General features: G+C 51.7%; 5 protein-coding genes across 5 annotated transcripts; 3 read left to right on the top strand and 2 right to left on the bottom strand.

Moving 5' to 3' along the window:
* Positions 1-3,598: 3,598 nt before the first annotated feature.
* On the top strand, positions 3,599-4,326 carry VTN31DRAFT_3821 (uncharacterized protein; the record flags this gene model as incomplete). Its single annotated transcript, XM_069404143.1, has 2 exons — positions 3,599-3,752; positions 3,827-4,326. 2 exons carry the CDS (start codon positions 3,599-3,601, stop codon positions 4,324-4,326), a joined length of 654 nt encoding a protein of 217 aa, XP_069261146.1.
* Positions 4,327-4,907: 581 nt separating this feature from the next.
* Positions 4,908-6,581, bottom strand: VTN31DRAFT_3820 (uncharacterized protein; the record flags this gene model as incomplete). The annotated part of the gene is made up of 1 exon (XM_069404142.1): positions 4,908-6,581. The coding sequence occupies one exon, from the start codon at positions 6,579-6,581 to the stop codon at positions 4,908-4,910; it is 1,674 nt and encodes a 557-aa protein (XP_069261145.1).
* Positions 6,582-6,981: 400 nt separating this feature from the next.
* VTN31DRAFT_3819 (uncharacterized protein) lies at positions 6,982-8,347 on the top strand (the record flags this gene model as incomplete). The annotated part of the gene is made up of 2 exons (XM_069404140.1): positions 6,982-7,716; positions 7,784-8,347. The coding sequence occupies 2 exons, from the start codon at positions 6,982-6,984 to the stop codon at positions 8,345-8,347; spliced, it is 1,299 nt and encodes a 432-aa protein (XP_069261144.1).
* Positions 8,348-9,140: 793 nt separating this feature from the next.
* VTN31DRAFT_3818 (uncharacterized protein) lies at positions 9,141-10,892 on the top strand (the record flags this gene model as incomplete). The annotated part of the gene is made up of 3 exons (XM_069404139.1): positions 9,141-9,192; positions 9,243-9,388; positions 9,456-10,892. 3 exons carry the CDS (start codon positions 9,141-9,143, stop codon positions 10,890-10,892), a joined length of 1,635 nt encoding a protein of 544 aa, XP_069261143.1.
* A 136-nt stretch (positions 10,893-11,028) lies between these two features.
* VTN31DRAFT_3817 (uncharacterized protein) lies at positions 11,029-14,764 on the bottom strand (the record flags this gene model as incomplete). Its single annotated transcript, XM_069404138.1, has 6 exons — positions 11,029-12,897; positions 12,946-13,323; positions 13,372-13,670; positions 13,718-13,942; positions 13,994-14,312; positions 14,363-14,764. The coding sequence occupies 6 exons, from the start codon at positions 14,762-14,764 to the stop codon at positions 11,029-11,031; spliced, it is 3,492 nt and encodes a 1,163-aa protein (XP_069261142.1).
* Between the last annotated feature and the right edge of the window lie 980 nt (positions 14,765-15,744).

The raw sequence follows: 15,744 nt of genomic DNA, 5'->3' as shown, positions 1-15,744 counted from the left end.
AGAACTAACTCAACAGAGCCTGGAAAAAAAAAAGGCAGCACGGACCTGCTCAGATCATAACAACGGTCTCTCAAATACCCCAGAGCTTGTATAGTTTTTAGTCATGATTGATAACCTCGAGTGGCGTTGAACCTCATCGCCAGGCGCTGATTGGAGGATCGGACGGAGCAGCTTGGAGCTGCACGTGCTTCGGCTTCCTTGCCGAAGAGTGGCCAATAAAATCATTCCGAATCAGTAAGACTCATCATGAGACAGCACGCTGCTGATTGGTGGAAATCGGTTTGTATCACGTGTGTACTGTATCCATGCATTACAGTTGACCTTGCTTTTTGTAAGAATCTGAGTCACGTGAAGTCGCGTGACTTCTCCAAAAGTGGAATGTTTGGCGTGGAAACCTGAGTAACTGCGTAAGTTCATTGGTAAACGCTCATGCCAAGGATAGGGAGTAAGGCACTGGCAGTACTCCGTACGGAGTACGGAGTAATTAATTACCGTATGAATACGGTAAACTATGTCATATCAGAGACCAAGCGATGGACCGTACTTTAATGAACTGTCCATCCGGTCAACGCATTTGTCGCCACATTGAATCGAATCTGAGTTCCTGTTGGCAACTCTTTCACAGCACAGGGCTCGAAACTTGAAAGGCTGCTCGAAAGTATCTTGAGCAGTACAGTTATCAGCCATTGCAAGTACGAGAACTTGGGACTTGTTCAGTTATTTCTTAGAAAGGACATGGTTGTGCATTTGTAGCACCAGTTCACATAGGCTACGAATTCTCTTGATGTATTCAACGTGGTGAGATGGCAGATATCAGAATCAGCTATTATCCAAGGATAAAGACATGGACGGGCGCACAACGATTCTTCAAAGTGTTCATCAGTGCCTATGAATGAGGTACTTGGCTGGCCGAAGAATAAGCTTGAAAACGAAAGAGTACCTTAGGAATGACTGTAGGGTGTAGCCTTAGGGCATCACTATGACACCCAAGCCTACAGTGTATCATTGTGCAGTTACTTACCTAGATGTGCAAGGTAATCTCATTTCGAAACTTCGGATGTTTAATCACAAAGTCGAAAACTTTCAATCTGTGCCCAATGATGTATAACTACCTAGGTAGGTACAGTAGATGTTGCATTCCAAACATTTGGTGCCCTTAACTCGTGCCCTGCAAAACTTTTAGGTCTGAACCGGATCCAATGGTTTTTGTATGGTTCATCTTGTGGGATTTCCTACAACACATTCGCGGACTGCAAAGGCATGTTGGTAGATGCTAACTACTCGTCTTGCAGACTTGGTACTACCACGTACCAACGGCAACTACAGAGGACGGGGAAATTCAGAGCTCTCGAGTAGTCTCCCATTCCAATCCCACCGAATTCATCCGATATCCGGATACTCTCGAGTCTGCCTGTAACTACGAGTACAGTGCAGGGGCACTGAGCATTTATATTGGTTCTCAAAATTCATCATCATTTCCATGCCCATGCATTATCTGCGATACTCAACACCAAGTGCCATGCAGCATGCTGTCAACTTCCAGCACGTGTGCATGAAGTTTCTGTTATCCCGGTTTCCTTCAGGCACCGACTACGAGATAGGCAAAAGTCCATCAAAGAACTCGTTATTGACTCTGGCATCGATCGGTGCAGTGAGAGCAATGACGCATAGCCAATAACATGCAGCCTTCTAGACCCAAGTTTTTGCTCCATGCTCTCAGGAGTCAAATGTTCCGATCGAGTACTGTAGCATTTATTCGGCATATAGAAAGCCAAAAGGCAACCGACAAATCGAATGTCTCTTCTCAAGCTTCGTTCGCTACGCCAAGCCATAGGCCAGAACCCTTGGGAACAAATTCGTCGTTCGGGCTCCGGCAAGTTCGGGTGTCCCTGCAGCCGAAAAGCAACCCTGGTTCCTGGTTACTCTGCGATCAGATCCAATGATCCAAGCGCCCAGGGCGTGGGGTTTGACGTCCTCGGTAGTGTCCCGGTGTCCCCTGACGTTTGACGCAAAATGCCACTGATGGAAAACTCAATTTCTGAAAAACGAAGTCTGGACTCGGATTTCTGCAAAGGTTAAACTTCCAAAAGATCCCATTTCGAACATACCCGTCTCCAACGGAGGACATCTCGACCAAGCACGTGTGATGATCATCTATTGTCGTCCATCTGATCTGAACAGTCTAATTTTCGTTTGGGGTCAGATTCTCGCACAGTACACCAAGATTTGAGGTAGTACCGACCATGACGTTAGTGCGAATTTGTATGGAATGCCGTTCGGCACATTCATCGTCAGTGGTGCGTTTCGAATGATATCTGGTGGGGTAAAGAAAGTGATAAAATGCGACGATGCAAAAGACGTGGAGAGTCTTTTGGGACTAACCTTACTCGAACAGGAAGTTGAAATGATCGTCGTCGAAGTTAAGAAATACAATGCATGTAACGAAGAAGAAACACTCCTATCAGAACCTGGAAACTTGTGAAGATTGGGAAACGATCAAGCCAGCTGCCAAACAGCTGCCAAAATCGAAGTGTCTTTATCCGGTTACGTTTTCCATTACTGCGAGCCAATGATCAATGGTGGTCGTTGTGCTCAACTTGCTATCCGCGAGGAGCTAGTACTTTATCAACGTGAGAGTACGGGGTAATACGACTCCATAAGTCCATGCTTCATAGTACTCCGTACTCCGTACTCCGTATCGATTATAACCTTATCATAAGACTATCCATTCATCATTCGTGGTTATCCGTCGATCCGGGCCTCGAGGGTCCACCAGATACTTGCTGTCCACTCCTGTCCACGTTGCCGAAACGCACGCCGGGGAGTTCGGGACAATATGTAGCAAATACTACGAAGTCAACAGGGTAACTTGGCACTTTTCTTCGCTGGGGACTCGAACAGTCAGTGAGATGTACGAACCAATGCTACGTACGATCATACTAACACCTCACTGAGTACTGTTCATCGTCATCACGCGGCGAATTGTTCACGTCCTCGACATCTTGGGTTGCACTACATGTTAGATAATCACAAGAACGGAGTATGTTGCCACATGATAGTACGCTACCGAGTAGCAGGAACAACTACTCGATGCGTACCAGTACTAGTAACCCGTAGCAGGAGGTGTAATCGTTGCAAAACTATCAAACGACCATGCGTTGCATTCACCGCGACATGTAGGACCTGAGAGTCGAGAAATGATTGGCAATAGCAGTAGTGAAGACTACAGTGCTAACCGCGAGCATGTAACGATTTCGACAGTCACTTCGATCTGGGTTCCTGGTGAGTACTGTTTGATCTCGTTCCCGTCGTTTTTACTGTTGGGAATTCACCGAAATCACCTCGAAATGAAGGACCAGACGAGCCATGTGAGTTGTCACATCGTCCCATGTTCGAGTGAATGGCTAGGAGCGGAGTTTGGGATATCAAGCGGCGCTTGCTCATGACCATGGGCATCTAGCTAGCGACTGGTATAAAGGCATCGTCAAATCCTCCTCGAGTGTCGTTGTTCATCGAACTCGCAGCAACGTCTCTCGATAACCATCAAGATCCCCTCAAGTCTTCGCACCTCAGTCAGCACGAAAACAACTCAGTCACAATGTTCTCGAAGGCTCTCCTTGGACTGATGTCCCTCGGTCTATGTGCTGCGCACATGGAGATGAGCTGGCCCTACCCTTTCCGAAGCAAATTTGACCCGCAAACTGATCCAAGTCTGATCGACTATTCCATGACGAGTCCCCTTTTGCCAGATGGTCAGTCCATCTTCCTTGCCCATGGACTTTCTTAGCATGGGACTCGAGCAATGACGCTGACATACTGTATCCAGGCTCCAACTTCCCTTGCAAGGGCTACCATGCCAACACTCCTTTCCGCGCCGTTACGGAGTACCAGGCAGGACAGACCTACAACGTTACCTTGGCCGGAACGGCGACCCATGGCGGCGGCTCGTGCCAGCTGTCCCTCAGTTACGACAACGGCGCCTCGTTCCATGTGATCAAGTCCATCATGGGCGGCTGCCCTCTGGAATTGACTTATGATTTCCAAGTTCCCAATGACGTGGCCAATGGTGACGCGATCTTTGCTTGGTCTTGGTTCAACCTGATCGGAAACCGGGAGATGTACATGAACTGCGCCGCCGTGACGATCAGCGGCGGTAGCGGCACGCCCGAGTCCTTCGCCGCTGCTCATCCTCCGATTTTCGTGGCGAACGTGGGCAATGGCTGCTCGACCGTGGAGAGACAGGAGACTGTCTTCGCGGACCCCGGAGACCAGGTAGAATACGGTGGCAATGTCTCTCCTGACTCTCCACCGTTCCCTCAGTGCTAAATTCAGTGCCTGGTCTGAGGGCTGACGGATGTGTTCTGTATGTTGTTTGATCCGTTCGCTCTGTACGATACACTCGCTTTGTATGATGCTTTACCTTCTTGTACATAGCATCTTTGTCCAGTGTTTTCAAGCCAATCACAGATCATCATGCTCTGCCAGTTGAAAGTCATGTGAAATGATTCTGACATGTAGATCGTGCTAACTGATGACTGTACCTCATGATCCTCATCACCAATGCTGTTATAGGGTTAGGGTTTCACAGATTACTGGGTAGCCGGCAGATGGTCGGCATCCCTTATTACCGACGAATTAATTCAAAGCAATTGCTCACTGGGAATCTTGATAAGTATCAGATGCACAGTTCCGTGACGATCGAGTCTGTATTCACTGCTACGCGTCCATTTGTTCGCCGTAAGTATTGGACAAGTAAAATACGTGGTTTCCTTTTGCGGAAACTAATTAGGGCAAACTGGCTTGGCACCAATGGATTCAATTAACCTGTACTGACCTCCTGCGTACTCATTCATGTTCCAGCACACTCGGAGTGAAAACTCGAGATTTGATTTCTGAGGTTGTGTTCATCATTCTACGAATGGAGGAAATTTCTCTCTGACTTTCTCCGCCTCCTGCATTTCACGCTCCATAACCTCGCGGTGCTTGTCGCTACGGACGCGAATCACGCATTCAAATGGCTGAGGTCGAATATTAAATCCGTCCGTATAGGCGAAGGTGTCATATTTCCGGACAGATCCATCGGGTTCAGTTACTGGAAGAATGTCGAAGGCCCACAGCAACTTGGCCATAGCGATGAAGAGAGATTCCTGGGCGAGGCCGGCGCCGGGACAGATGCGTCTGCCCCAGCCAAAGGAACTCTGCCCGTCTTTGGACGGATGAGGCTTTCCTTTTTCCTGCGGCGTGGATTGGAGATAATCTCGTGGCAGGTAGGGATATTTCTCTGGAGTAACACCTTTGGGCAGGAATCGCAGCGGGTTGAAGTGATGCGGGTTGGGGTAGTAAGCAGGGTTCAGGTTGATTGCCCACGAGTTGGACAGGATGTTGGTACCCTTGGGGATATAGTAGCCCCGGTATGTATCCGGCTCCGAATTCGCATGGGGAGTACCGCCCAGCACAGCAACCGGACGGATACGCAGAATCTCCGCACAGAGCGCGTTGATGTAAGGCAGGGACGCCTTGTCATCGAACGTCGGGGATCGATCGGATCCCACAACGGCGTCGAGTTCGGCATGCGCCGCGGTTAGCGTGATGGGATTGGTGACGAGCATAAGGATGCCACTGCACATGGTACTCGCCGTCGTGTCGCTCCCAGCACCGAACAGCGAGCCGGGAACGAAGGCAAAGTCACGCTCACTCATGAGGGCAAACGACGCCGGGTCTTTCTCTCGAGCCTGGAGGAGTTGCTTGGTCAGGGAGTCGGGGATATCTTTGTTGGTGCGCATGTCCCTGCGGACTTGATCGACCAGGGCCATGTTGGCCTCCGCCTCCATGCGACCCCGCCGTTTGATCTCGGCTTTCCACGGCGCCAGACAATCGGGGAGATACTTGAGGATGGGCATGGATTCGACGAGGTACCGTCCCGGCACGTTCAGCGATGCCGAGTATTGCATGAACTCGAGCCGCTCGCGGATGACTTTTGCGTTCATAGAGTCAATGCGATGGCCGTAGGCGATGCTGAACACGACGCTGGCGGTAAACTGATCGATCAGCGTCTCGTAATCCTGCGGGCGGGAGAGCAAAGCATGGCATAGTCTGGTTGCCTCCGCCGTCTGGATGGGCTTGTACTGCTTCAGCGCGGACGGGTTGAGGGCCTGGTGCAGCAGTTTGCGGTGGAGCTGCCATTTCTTGCCATATGGCAAAACGAGAATGGTAGCGTTGTCCCAGTACAGCTCGCCCATGGCCACGAAGCGTGGGCGCGAGCTGTACTTGTTACTTCGCCTCTCGAGCAAGTCCGTGGAGATTTGAGGATCAGAGATGACGACCGTTGGCCGGCGGCCTATCCACAAGGTGAAGATGGGGCCGTAGATCTTGGACCATTCCTCGAATTGTATCCATGGTGCCGATTTGCGGATGAGGTGTTTGTTGCCGATGAGGGGCCAAGGGCGAGGGCCCGGTGGCATCCGCAGGACGAGGATGTAGTCATGGAGAAGAAGTAATAGAAACCCCGAGACCACGAGGCCGGGAATGACCATGTACCATGGCTGCAGAGCGGATAGGATTGAAGGCAAAGGCAGCGACATGGTGACCAAGCCGGGGAAAATCTATGATGCTATCCTGCGATCCAGATGTTTCTCTTCGGAACCCCTCATTTTGTACGGATACTGTCGATAGATATATTAGATGGTCATGGTCCATCGTCTTTTTTATTATTTGCCAGATTTGTCAGGTATACAAATACATCAGTTCCAGCCAATCGTGTGTTCGTCTGGGGTAGGCTAAAGCCACATGGGGCCCCACGATTTCCCCGGCCCTCCAGCTCGGGATTCCCCACGGGAATACCCAAGCGGCCAGCTATGGGTTGGGGAAGCTATTAAACTCAAGGGGGAGCTCTCATCGTTCCAAACATAGTCTTGTTGTTTTTTTCTCTCTGATCATAGATCAAGTAACCGGACATCTGATTAGAAGAAGTACGGAAAAAAAATGCAGTTCGCACGTAAACCAGCGTCTGGGCTCTCCGTCATGATTGTCGGCGCCGGCTTTGCTGGCCTGACAGCAGCGATTGAGTGCGACCGCAAGGGCCATTCGGTCATTCTGTTCGAGTCGTTTCCGGAGCTGAAAATCCTTGGAGACATCATCTCGTTTGGCCCCAACAGCGGACGGATCTTTCGGCGATGGGAGGGTGTCGAGCAGCAGCTGGATCCAATCTGCCACCGGAGTGACGGGGTGAATTTTGTGACGTACAAGGGTGAATGGCTGTTCAAGCAGTACTGGGAGGACGAGGAGGACCGGTTCGGGAAGCGGTTCAACGGCCACCGGGGGGAGATCCATGAGATTGTCTTCAACCACGCTCTGGCGCGTGGCATTGATATCCGACTCGGACACAAGGTCGTTGATTACTTTGAGACGGATGACAAGGCGGGAGTGGTCGTGCAGACCCCCGATGGCGAACAGCGATTCACAGCCGATGCGGTTTTCGCTGCGGAGGGAGTCCGGTCCCCAGCCAGAAAGATTGTCTTGGGATACGAAGACAAGCCCAAGTCTTCAGGCTACGCGGTGTATCGGTCATGGTTCAAGAGTGAGAACCTGAAGAGTCCATTGACGGATCATCTCTGGAAGAACGGAGACCGACACTATGCATGGATTGGGCCGGATGTGCATTTCCTTGCCGCAAGTCTGAAGAATGGCAAGGACTTTAGCTGGGTGTGTACACACAAGGTATGTGTGTCCGTTTCCCAAAAACTAACCGCGCTCCGACCAAAAAGGGGGTTAACTGGCTGAATAGGACGAAGCCGATATCGAAGACTCGTGGTCGACACCGGGGTATATCGAGGATTGCCTCAAAGTGGTGGAGGGCTGGGACCCGGTCGTCCAGGAGATTGTCAAGGCGACGCCTACGGACTATCTGGTAGACTGGAAGCTGATCTACCGCGACCCATTGCCTACATGGGTGAGTCCCAAGGGACGCATCGCGCTGATTGGCGACGCGGCGCATCCGTTCCTGCCCACGTCGATCCAAGGCGCCAGCCAGGCGATGGAAGATGGAGTGACACTCGCCGTCTGCCTTGAAAAGTGCCAGGGCCGCAGCAAGGACAAGTCCAAAGTTCCCGAAGCGCTGCGCGCGTACCAACGGATTCGCTACGATCGTGTGCTGCGCGCACAGAAGACCGGTGAGACGACGCGCGACAAGTGGCACAAGGCGGACTTTGAGAAGGTCAAGCAGAATCCGCAGCTCGTTCGGCTTGATCGGCCAGAGTGGCTGTTGAACTTTGATGCGGAAGAGCATGCCTACAAGGTGTATGACGATGTGGTGAGGGAGATGAACAAGGAATCGCAGGCCAAGCTGTAGATACTACTACTTATGTACATAGTACCCTAGAGATGAGGATTGAATGCAAAGATTTGCCGTTTCGAGGGATGTAAGTTAGGTTTACACATTTTACACATTTTACATTGCAGCATCATTTTGATGATTCTGCCTTGGAAGCCGACCATGTCGAATTTACCCTGAAGAAAGGTAAGTACTTGACTCATCTGGAACTCTGTATTCCTCGACAGCTACCTACTGTATCAGTTAATCCAGCGTTCATCAGTATGACACCATCCGATGCCTTCGGAAATGTTCTACTGCAGGATGCATAGCCTCATTCGGCTATCGACTCGAGACGACTTGCCCTCAATGAGCTCGCTCCCCAGCCAAGTCCACCAATCCCGCCAGAATGGTTCCAGACTGTCGATCCGCAAAAGGAGTGATGACTAATGACTTTAGTCCTTCCCACGTGTCCAACTGGCATGGAAAATTAGGGCAGCAAATGCTTCGGAAGCGGTCCATGCCTCGTTTAAGAAGAAATCAAGAAAAATCCTCTGTTCCTCTGAAAGGATTTCCCGCGGGGGAATCCACAAACCCCGGATTTCTGGGGCCCCGCGATGTCCCTTGAGCCAATGAATCAATGCCGCCCAGGACAAACGCAGCTCCTGAGAGAGGCAAAAGCTTATCCTCCCCGATAAGATCGACCTGTTTAGCCTTGCGAATATATATGCCGACGGTCACTCCTTTTTTCCCATGAATCCTCGACAACGGCCGTTGCGCGAGGTTCTACTACGGAATCCAAGTCATTGATCCGCGCTCCTGCTTGCCCACCATGCCGTTCGGAATCCTGGATTGCAAGAAGATGGAGGTTGTCCCCGGGACAGGTACGGCACCAATCCCCCAATGACCCAGGATCATGACTGACCATGATCAGCCATCATGGGGGACAACACGGCATCAGACGACCTTCCAACAGAGCTCGGCGATGTTCCCCGCGACCAGCTACGTCGCGGGAAGGGCCGGTTCTCGAATATCATCCTGGTACCTCAGCCATCCGACTCGCCGGATGATCCATTGAATGTATGATGATCTTTTCCCCCCTTCCCTTTACAGTATCTTTATTTGCGTCTAACCCTAATCATCGCAGTGGCCCCAATGGCAAAAGGATTTGATCTTGTTTATCATCGGCCTCTCCGCCGCAGTGGTCGGCGCCTTTGGCCCAATGCTCTCGCCGGGGTTTGTGGACATTGCGGAGGAAATGAACATCACGGTCAACACACTCTCGCAGGCCACCGCGTGGCTGATTCTGACCCTGGGTCTCTGCGTCTTCCTGATCAATCCCCTCGCCAAGGTCTACGGCAAGCGTCCCATCTATCTGATTGCACTCATCATTCTTTTTGCATGCAGCGTCTGGGCCGGGGCCACCGACACGTATCCATCCTTCCTCGGCAGCCGCATCATCTCCGCCATCGGGATGGCGCCCTACGAGATCCTCGTGCTGGCCACCATCAAGGACTTGTACTTTGTGCATGAGCGCGGCACCCGCATCGCCGTCTGGAACCTGTTCCTCCTGTGCGGCATCGCCGGCGGCGCCTTGATCTCGGGCTACATCATCCAGGACCTGGGCTACCGCTGGACCTTTTGGGTCTGCGCCATCCTCTACGGCGCTCTGTTGATCGCCACGTTCTTCCTCGTCCCCGAGACAACGTACATCCGCCCATCATCCCCATCGTCGACCGACCAGACGTCTTCCGCTTCTTCTACTAAAGTCAACGGGGACGACAACGAAAAGGCCACGGCCGTCGAGCTCGAACATACCCCGAAGCGGCCGTCCTACTGGAGCACCCTCAAGATCTACAACGGCACATATAGCGACGCGCCTTTCCTCCGCGTCTTCATCCGTCCGTTCCTCCTCTTCTTCTACCCGGCCATCCTCTGGGGGTTCCTGCTCTTCGGCACCACCATCACCTGGATCGTGGTTTACTCCGTCGTCAACGCCGTCATCTTCGTCAACCCGCCGTACAACTTTAGCGTCTCGCAGACGGGCCTGATCAGCCTGAGCCCGTTCATCATGACCATGATCGGCGAAGTGGTCTCGGGTCCGTTGAACGACTGGATCTGCGTCTGGCTGACCAAGAAGAACCGCGGCATCTACGAGCCCGAGTTCCGCCTGCCCATGGTGGTCATCGTCATCTTCTTGGGCACCGTCGGCTTCTTCGGCTTTGGCGCCACCGTCCACTATCAGACCCATTGGTCCGGTCCCGTCCTGGCCTTTGGCTTCGCCAACATGGCCATGGCCTTTGCCTCCACTTGTGTCTTTGGCTACGTCGTCGATTGCTACCCCGAACTCAGCGAGGAGATCTTCGTCGCCATCAATGCCCGCAATCTCTTCACCTTTGGTTTCACCTACTTTGTCAACGACTGGTTGGACAAGGATGGAGTGTTGGCCGTCTTCAGCGTCCTCGGCGGCTTGTTCCTCTTCGTCTGCTTCTTGACCGTTCCGATGTGGATCTTTGGCAAGAAGATCCGAAGCTGGATTGGTCGGAATCAGTGGTTGCAAAGCATCATGGCCGATACACGGTGACATTCTAAAAACGTGTTCGTTCAGCAAGCTTGTATTGTATTTTACATTAGTTAGTTCTTTTTTAGTGACTTTGACAATGAATTCATTGGTTTCGATGGCTCCTTGTTAGAGTATAATCGGCATATATGTGTGGCCATCAAAGCGTCCACCCGCTGAATTCATTTTCTTCTTGAATGACCCGCCGCAGGTATAGGCGTTCTCGATTCGTCTTTGGACGGCTTTGCCGCTCCATTTGCTCCAATGCCCGGAGGATAGCGGCAAACAAGGTCTGTCTCCTGCTGAGAACGCTACGGAACGCGGCAGCCCCGACATAGTAGATTTGATGAGGGGCGATTCGGCATTCAAAGTGCTCTTGTTGCTCACCGGATCGATCCCTCCGTTTCCTGAGCTCCGATCGAATACGGGAAATGACCGACTGGATGAGCTCATGGATGGTCTTCACCAACAATGCCGGCGATGCGCGCGACCGCCGCCGCAGCGAACGGACGTACCAGTACATCTTGTTCGCCACGTGCACAAACCCGGCGTAGATTCCTCCGAGCACCGTTCGCGGGCTGTTGTGCTGCGTGTCCCACAGCATCGCGCCGCTTTGGACGACCTGAAAGGACGCCACGAGCTTGCGATGGAGTGCCTGGCCAGGCGCACGATTATACTCCACCGTGACGCTATCGCCGGGATGGCCCTGGACCATCGCAGCAAAGTTTCTCTTGATCTCCAGCGTCCGCGTATTGATGAGGTTCCCGCAGTAGGGGAACCAGATGGAATCCTGCAGGCGCGGCAAGACAGTTCCATTGATCGTGACCTCAAAGTTCACCAAACTTTTCGCTGGGTTGACCGACACCCCGTAATCCGGCTGCCCATCAATCATGAGTTGAAGAAATCGTCGAGCCAAGCCCGCATCGGGCGTGACAAGCAAAAAGTCATCAATGAATCGCAACAGCAACGCATCGCCAGAGGATAGAAACCCCAGGACTTCCCGCTCCAGTGCCCCGTAAAAGTAATTGCACAAAAGACTGGATAGGATTGAGCCCTGCGGGATTCCCTCGCGCTGCTTGAAGAACTTCTTGCCTATCTTGACCAAGTTCGCGCGGACATGCTCATCAAGGCGAGCAAACAATTCCTGCGCTGACTGATTGTAGACGGTTGCTAAGTCGACATAGACCGCGTTGCTCTTAATGTTCGTACTGTCGGTCAAGGAACAGATCGAATCCGTCGGTGAGGCCTTTGTCAGAAATTTACGCCAGGGCTTTCCCTGCGGGTCATCTTTTTCGCAATGAGACATATTGTTTTGCCTGCTGCCCGGTCGTATCTCAACGTGTTTGCTGATCGTGTAAGCTGTCTCAGAGACAAGTTTTTTCGCCAAGTCAAGCAATCGACGTTGCGGGATGGTGTCGAAACAGTGTTCAATGTCCAGTTTAACAAAATAGAAAGGCGGCCGCTGACCCCTGACCCTCTTTTTGAATGCCCTGAGACGCTGATAAATCTCATCCACGGAGAACAGAGACGAACCAAAGAGGTCGGGACGGCGCGACCTTTCAAAGTTGAGAACGCTGTAGACCGGAGCCATCATGGAATTGATGCTCGCACCCAGAAAAGTGCGGCTCCCTTTCCCCTTCGGTTGCGTCGCCCTGCGTCGGAGATTTGTAATTGGACGGACACCGCTCGCTTTGGGTAGCAGCCGCACATATGTCCATGGCAACCTCTTCCTGGCTAGGATCCGCTGAGCCCTTTTTCTTTTCACTTCAACGAATAGCGAGGACTTCATCTCCACAAGGGGCCTCTCTGTGAGCCGGCGCCACACGTCGTGTCTGAAAAAGAACAGCCGGTTGCGGTGAACCTGAGACTCCGTGACGTAGAAATGGGCGCGGATTAGGGGGATAAGCAAGGAGTCAAACAGGTAATAAACAAATTCTTGTAGGATCTCAACCCTCTTGTTTAAATCTGTCAGAGAGATCTTATCTCCTGGCCGGCTGTGCGGGATTTTGAGCCACGGAATGCACGTCACCTGCTCTATGTCAGCCTCTGAGCAAAGCGATCTCAGTGCACTACTAACTTTCAGCCCCTGACAAACTTGATGCAAGCTAAGGCTTTCGAAGCGACCGAGCCGAATGAACAGGTCGAGGAATCGCATCACTGTCCGCCAATTGGCAGCGCCATCTTCGCCCACGCCAAAGCAGTCCTTCGGAAGCAGTCTTCGGAGAACAGCACGGCAGAATGCAGATACGGACGCAGCTGGAGTGGCATAGTCCATCAAACAAACCTTCTGCTTCGTAACATGAGCATCGGATGTTCGAGCTGGTGGTGCCGACTGTGAGAGTCCCTCTGGCACGCTCTTCCCGTGGGATTGGGCATATGGAAGCTGAGCGGCCCGTGGGGTCTGCGGAGTGAGATCTTGAAAAGATTCAGAGACAAGTCGCGGTGGGCCAACTTCCTACTGTTTGTCAGCAAATTATCATTGCCATTTTGTGCGTGCACATACATCAAGAGGGCAATAGTAACGTAACAGTTCGGTATACGGGCAACTTTTATTCCGCTTCTGCAATGCTCGAACCAACTGCAGAGGCTGACCGCGAAGACGCTTCGGAAGTTTCAGACTTTGTGGAGACTTCCTGATCTCGTCTTCTCGCATCGTATAGTCCTTAAACGGTTGACTTGTTTCGCGATGGTCCACTGTCGACGTAAACACATTATGAAGGCCGAATTGACGCGGAAATATGTACTTCATGACATGTACCGTGTGCTGTTCATCTTCCGGAGAAGGAAACCTGTTCAAGACGTCTATTTTGTCAGTAAAATATTACGCATTGAGCCTCCCGTGAACCTACGAATATGCCGAAGGCCATATTTGACCTCGCCCCGCGAGTTCAGGGCCGGACGCCCATATAGCATACGCCTCCGCACGAAGACGATGCTGTTTAGCTTGCGCGAGACTGCCTGCCGGCAATTGCCGTTCTCGGCATCATTATAATTATTGTTATCAATTTCTGGCCGGCTCTCGTTCTTTCCAGGCGACGTCAACGGCTTGGTATCGAGCGTGGTTAGGTAAGTACCTACAATCGTCAATCACTGCAGATATTTCCGTATCAACCCACCCAACCTACCACTAAGCTGGCGATAGACGCCTCTTTGAGCATCGACACAGGTGAAGATTCCGCAATCCAGCAACAGTCGAACCATGATGTCTTCCCCGTCTTTTCCAAGGAGACCGAGTAATGAAGTCCAGGGTGCTTGCTTGAGAACAGTCACCTGGGGGTTCGGGAACACAGCCCTGATACCGGGGATGTTGCAACCCATTGCGTCTACATCCTGGGGCCAGCCCGTAGCACGTTCGAAGCCATTAGCCAAGACATGCTGCGGCCGTTGCTGCGATCGTTTGTTCAACACCCGGTCGAAGAGTGTTTTGATGACCCATTCCACGATCTGAAGAACGTTAGAGCTCAGTACCTTGTTTGCATTTGAGAGACACTTACATCGGATTGAACAGTGGCCGCTCCTTTGACGACCCCTCTGCCGGAGCTTAGGAGGGATCGTTCCTGCGATTGAGTGAAGTGGACAAAATCTCGCTGGCGCGCCTCCATCACCTCCTGGTCCGACTCCTCCAAGATGCCGACCAAGGTCGAGTCCAGCAGATCGGCCAGTTGGCGGACTCCAGGATCTATATCGACACCATGATCGCGTCCCAGTTCTGCGATTCGCCTCCGACGGGCTTTTGAGGACGCCGGCAACTGATCGAGCACATACTGCCTGAGCGGCAGCAGGCGTCGGTAATAGCGCGACAGCACTGGGTGGTGGATGGTGTCTAGGCGGGCTTTTTTGGAGGCAGGCGCCGATCTGGTCGCTTCTTTGGCAGGACGCTTTCTCTTTTTGCCCATGATGACTTTACCTGGATGATGGTTCCCAAGCGTGCTCCTTGATATGCAACTCAGTAGGGTTCAATTGACCCATAAACATCAGTAAGTTATACCTATTGCTTATCAAAACGCGGTGACATAAACAGAGCATCGCGTCTACACCAAGACGCGTTGTGGACATCCTAGCAGCCAATCACCGTTGTTGTAAACTTTGCAAAGGTCGCACGATCCAATCAGAGCTTATTTTCTATTACAAATTGACTAGTTATTATTAAGTTGTTAACTAGTTACTCGTAATTTGCAAGTTTACAAGAAGGTTTGGGAAGATTGAGTTCAAATGGCCTGGCTTCTCGACCTCCAGGCTCCTCACGGACACCAAGCACTTGTGATGATTCGGCCCTAGGTTAGTGAAATGAAGTCATTGAAGTTGCTTTCAAGCTTGTTTCACAGTGGATGATGCAGACATGTGCAAAATTATGAACTTTTGACTATAGTATCAAAGTGATTACTAGTAGATGAGAGCACGATAGCAAGGATTTCCTAATACTATCGTAGTAGGAGCGGCATGGGTTTCGCGGATAAGCACTAGAATAGTACCATTACATAGTACTACCACTAGTTGAATTGACTCCAAGGTTTGTTGTGCTGTGGCCAGAGTGATGCTCTCAGGCAACAATGGAGCAGAAATCATCTCATTCCTGCACATCGTATGCACTGCTCAAGTGCTTGCATCCCATGCTTCCATGTTCTTTTATTGTCAGAGTACCGCCGTTGCCGCGAATACTTCGCAACCGGTTTGATGCCGATGACCAGCTTCCATTGCTCGGAACTCGTGACTGGTCCGGTTTCGACACAGGAGTCTGTAGATGCTGGCTAGATAACTTTGCCGTGTGTTAACTCATCACTGGATGAGGCATCGGCCTGTCATCGAGGAAAGGTGGTGCAATATCTGACTTTGATCGAGCCTCAGATGCAGCCCAATTGCTGACCACTGCGTTAGT

This window comes from Thermomyces dupontii (assembly GCF_041956625.1).
Source record: "Thermomyces dupontii strain NRRL 2155 unplaced genomic scaffold VTN31scaffold_3, whole genome shotgun sequence".
NCBI lineage: Eukaryota > Fungi > Ascomycota > Eurotiomycetes > Eurotiales > Trichocomaceae > Thermomyces > Thermomyces dupontii.
The sequence above is the reverse complement of the archived record's forward strand: the minus strand, read 5'-3'. Positions and strand labels throughout refer to the sequence as shown.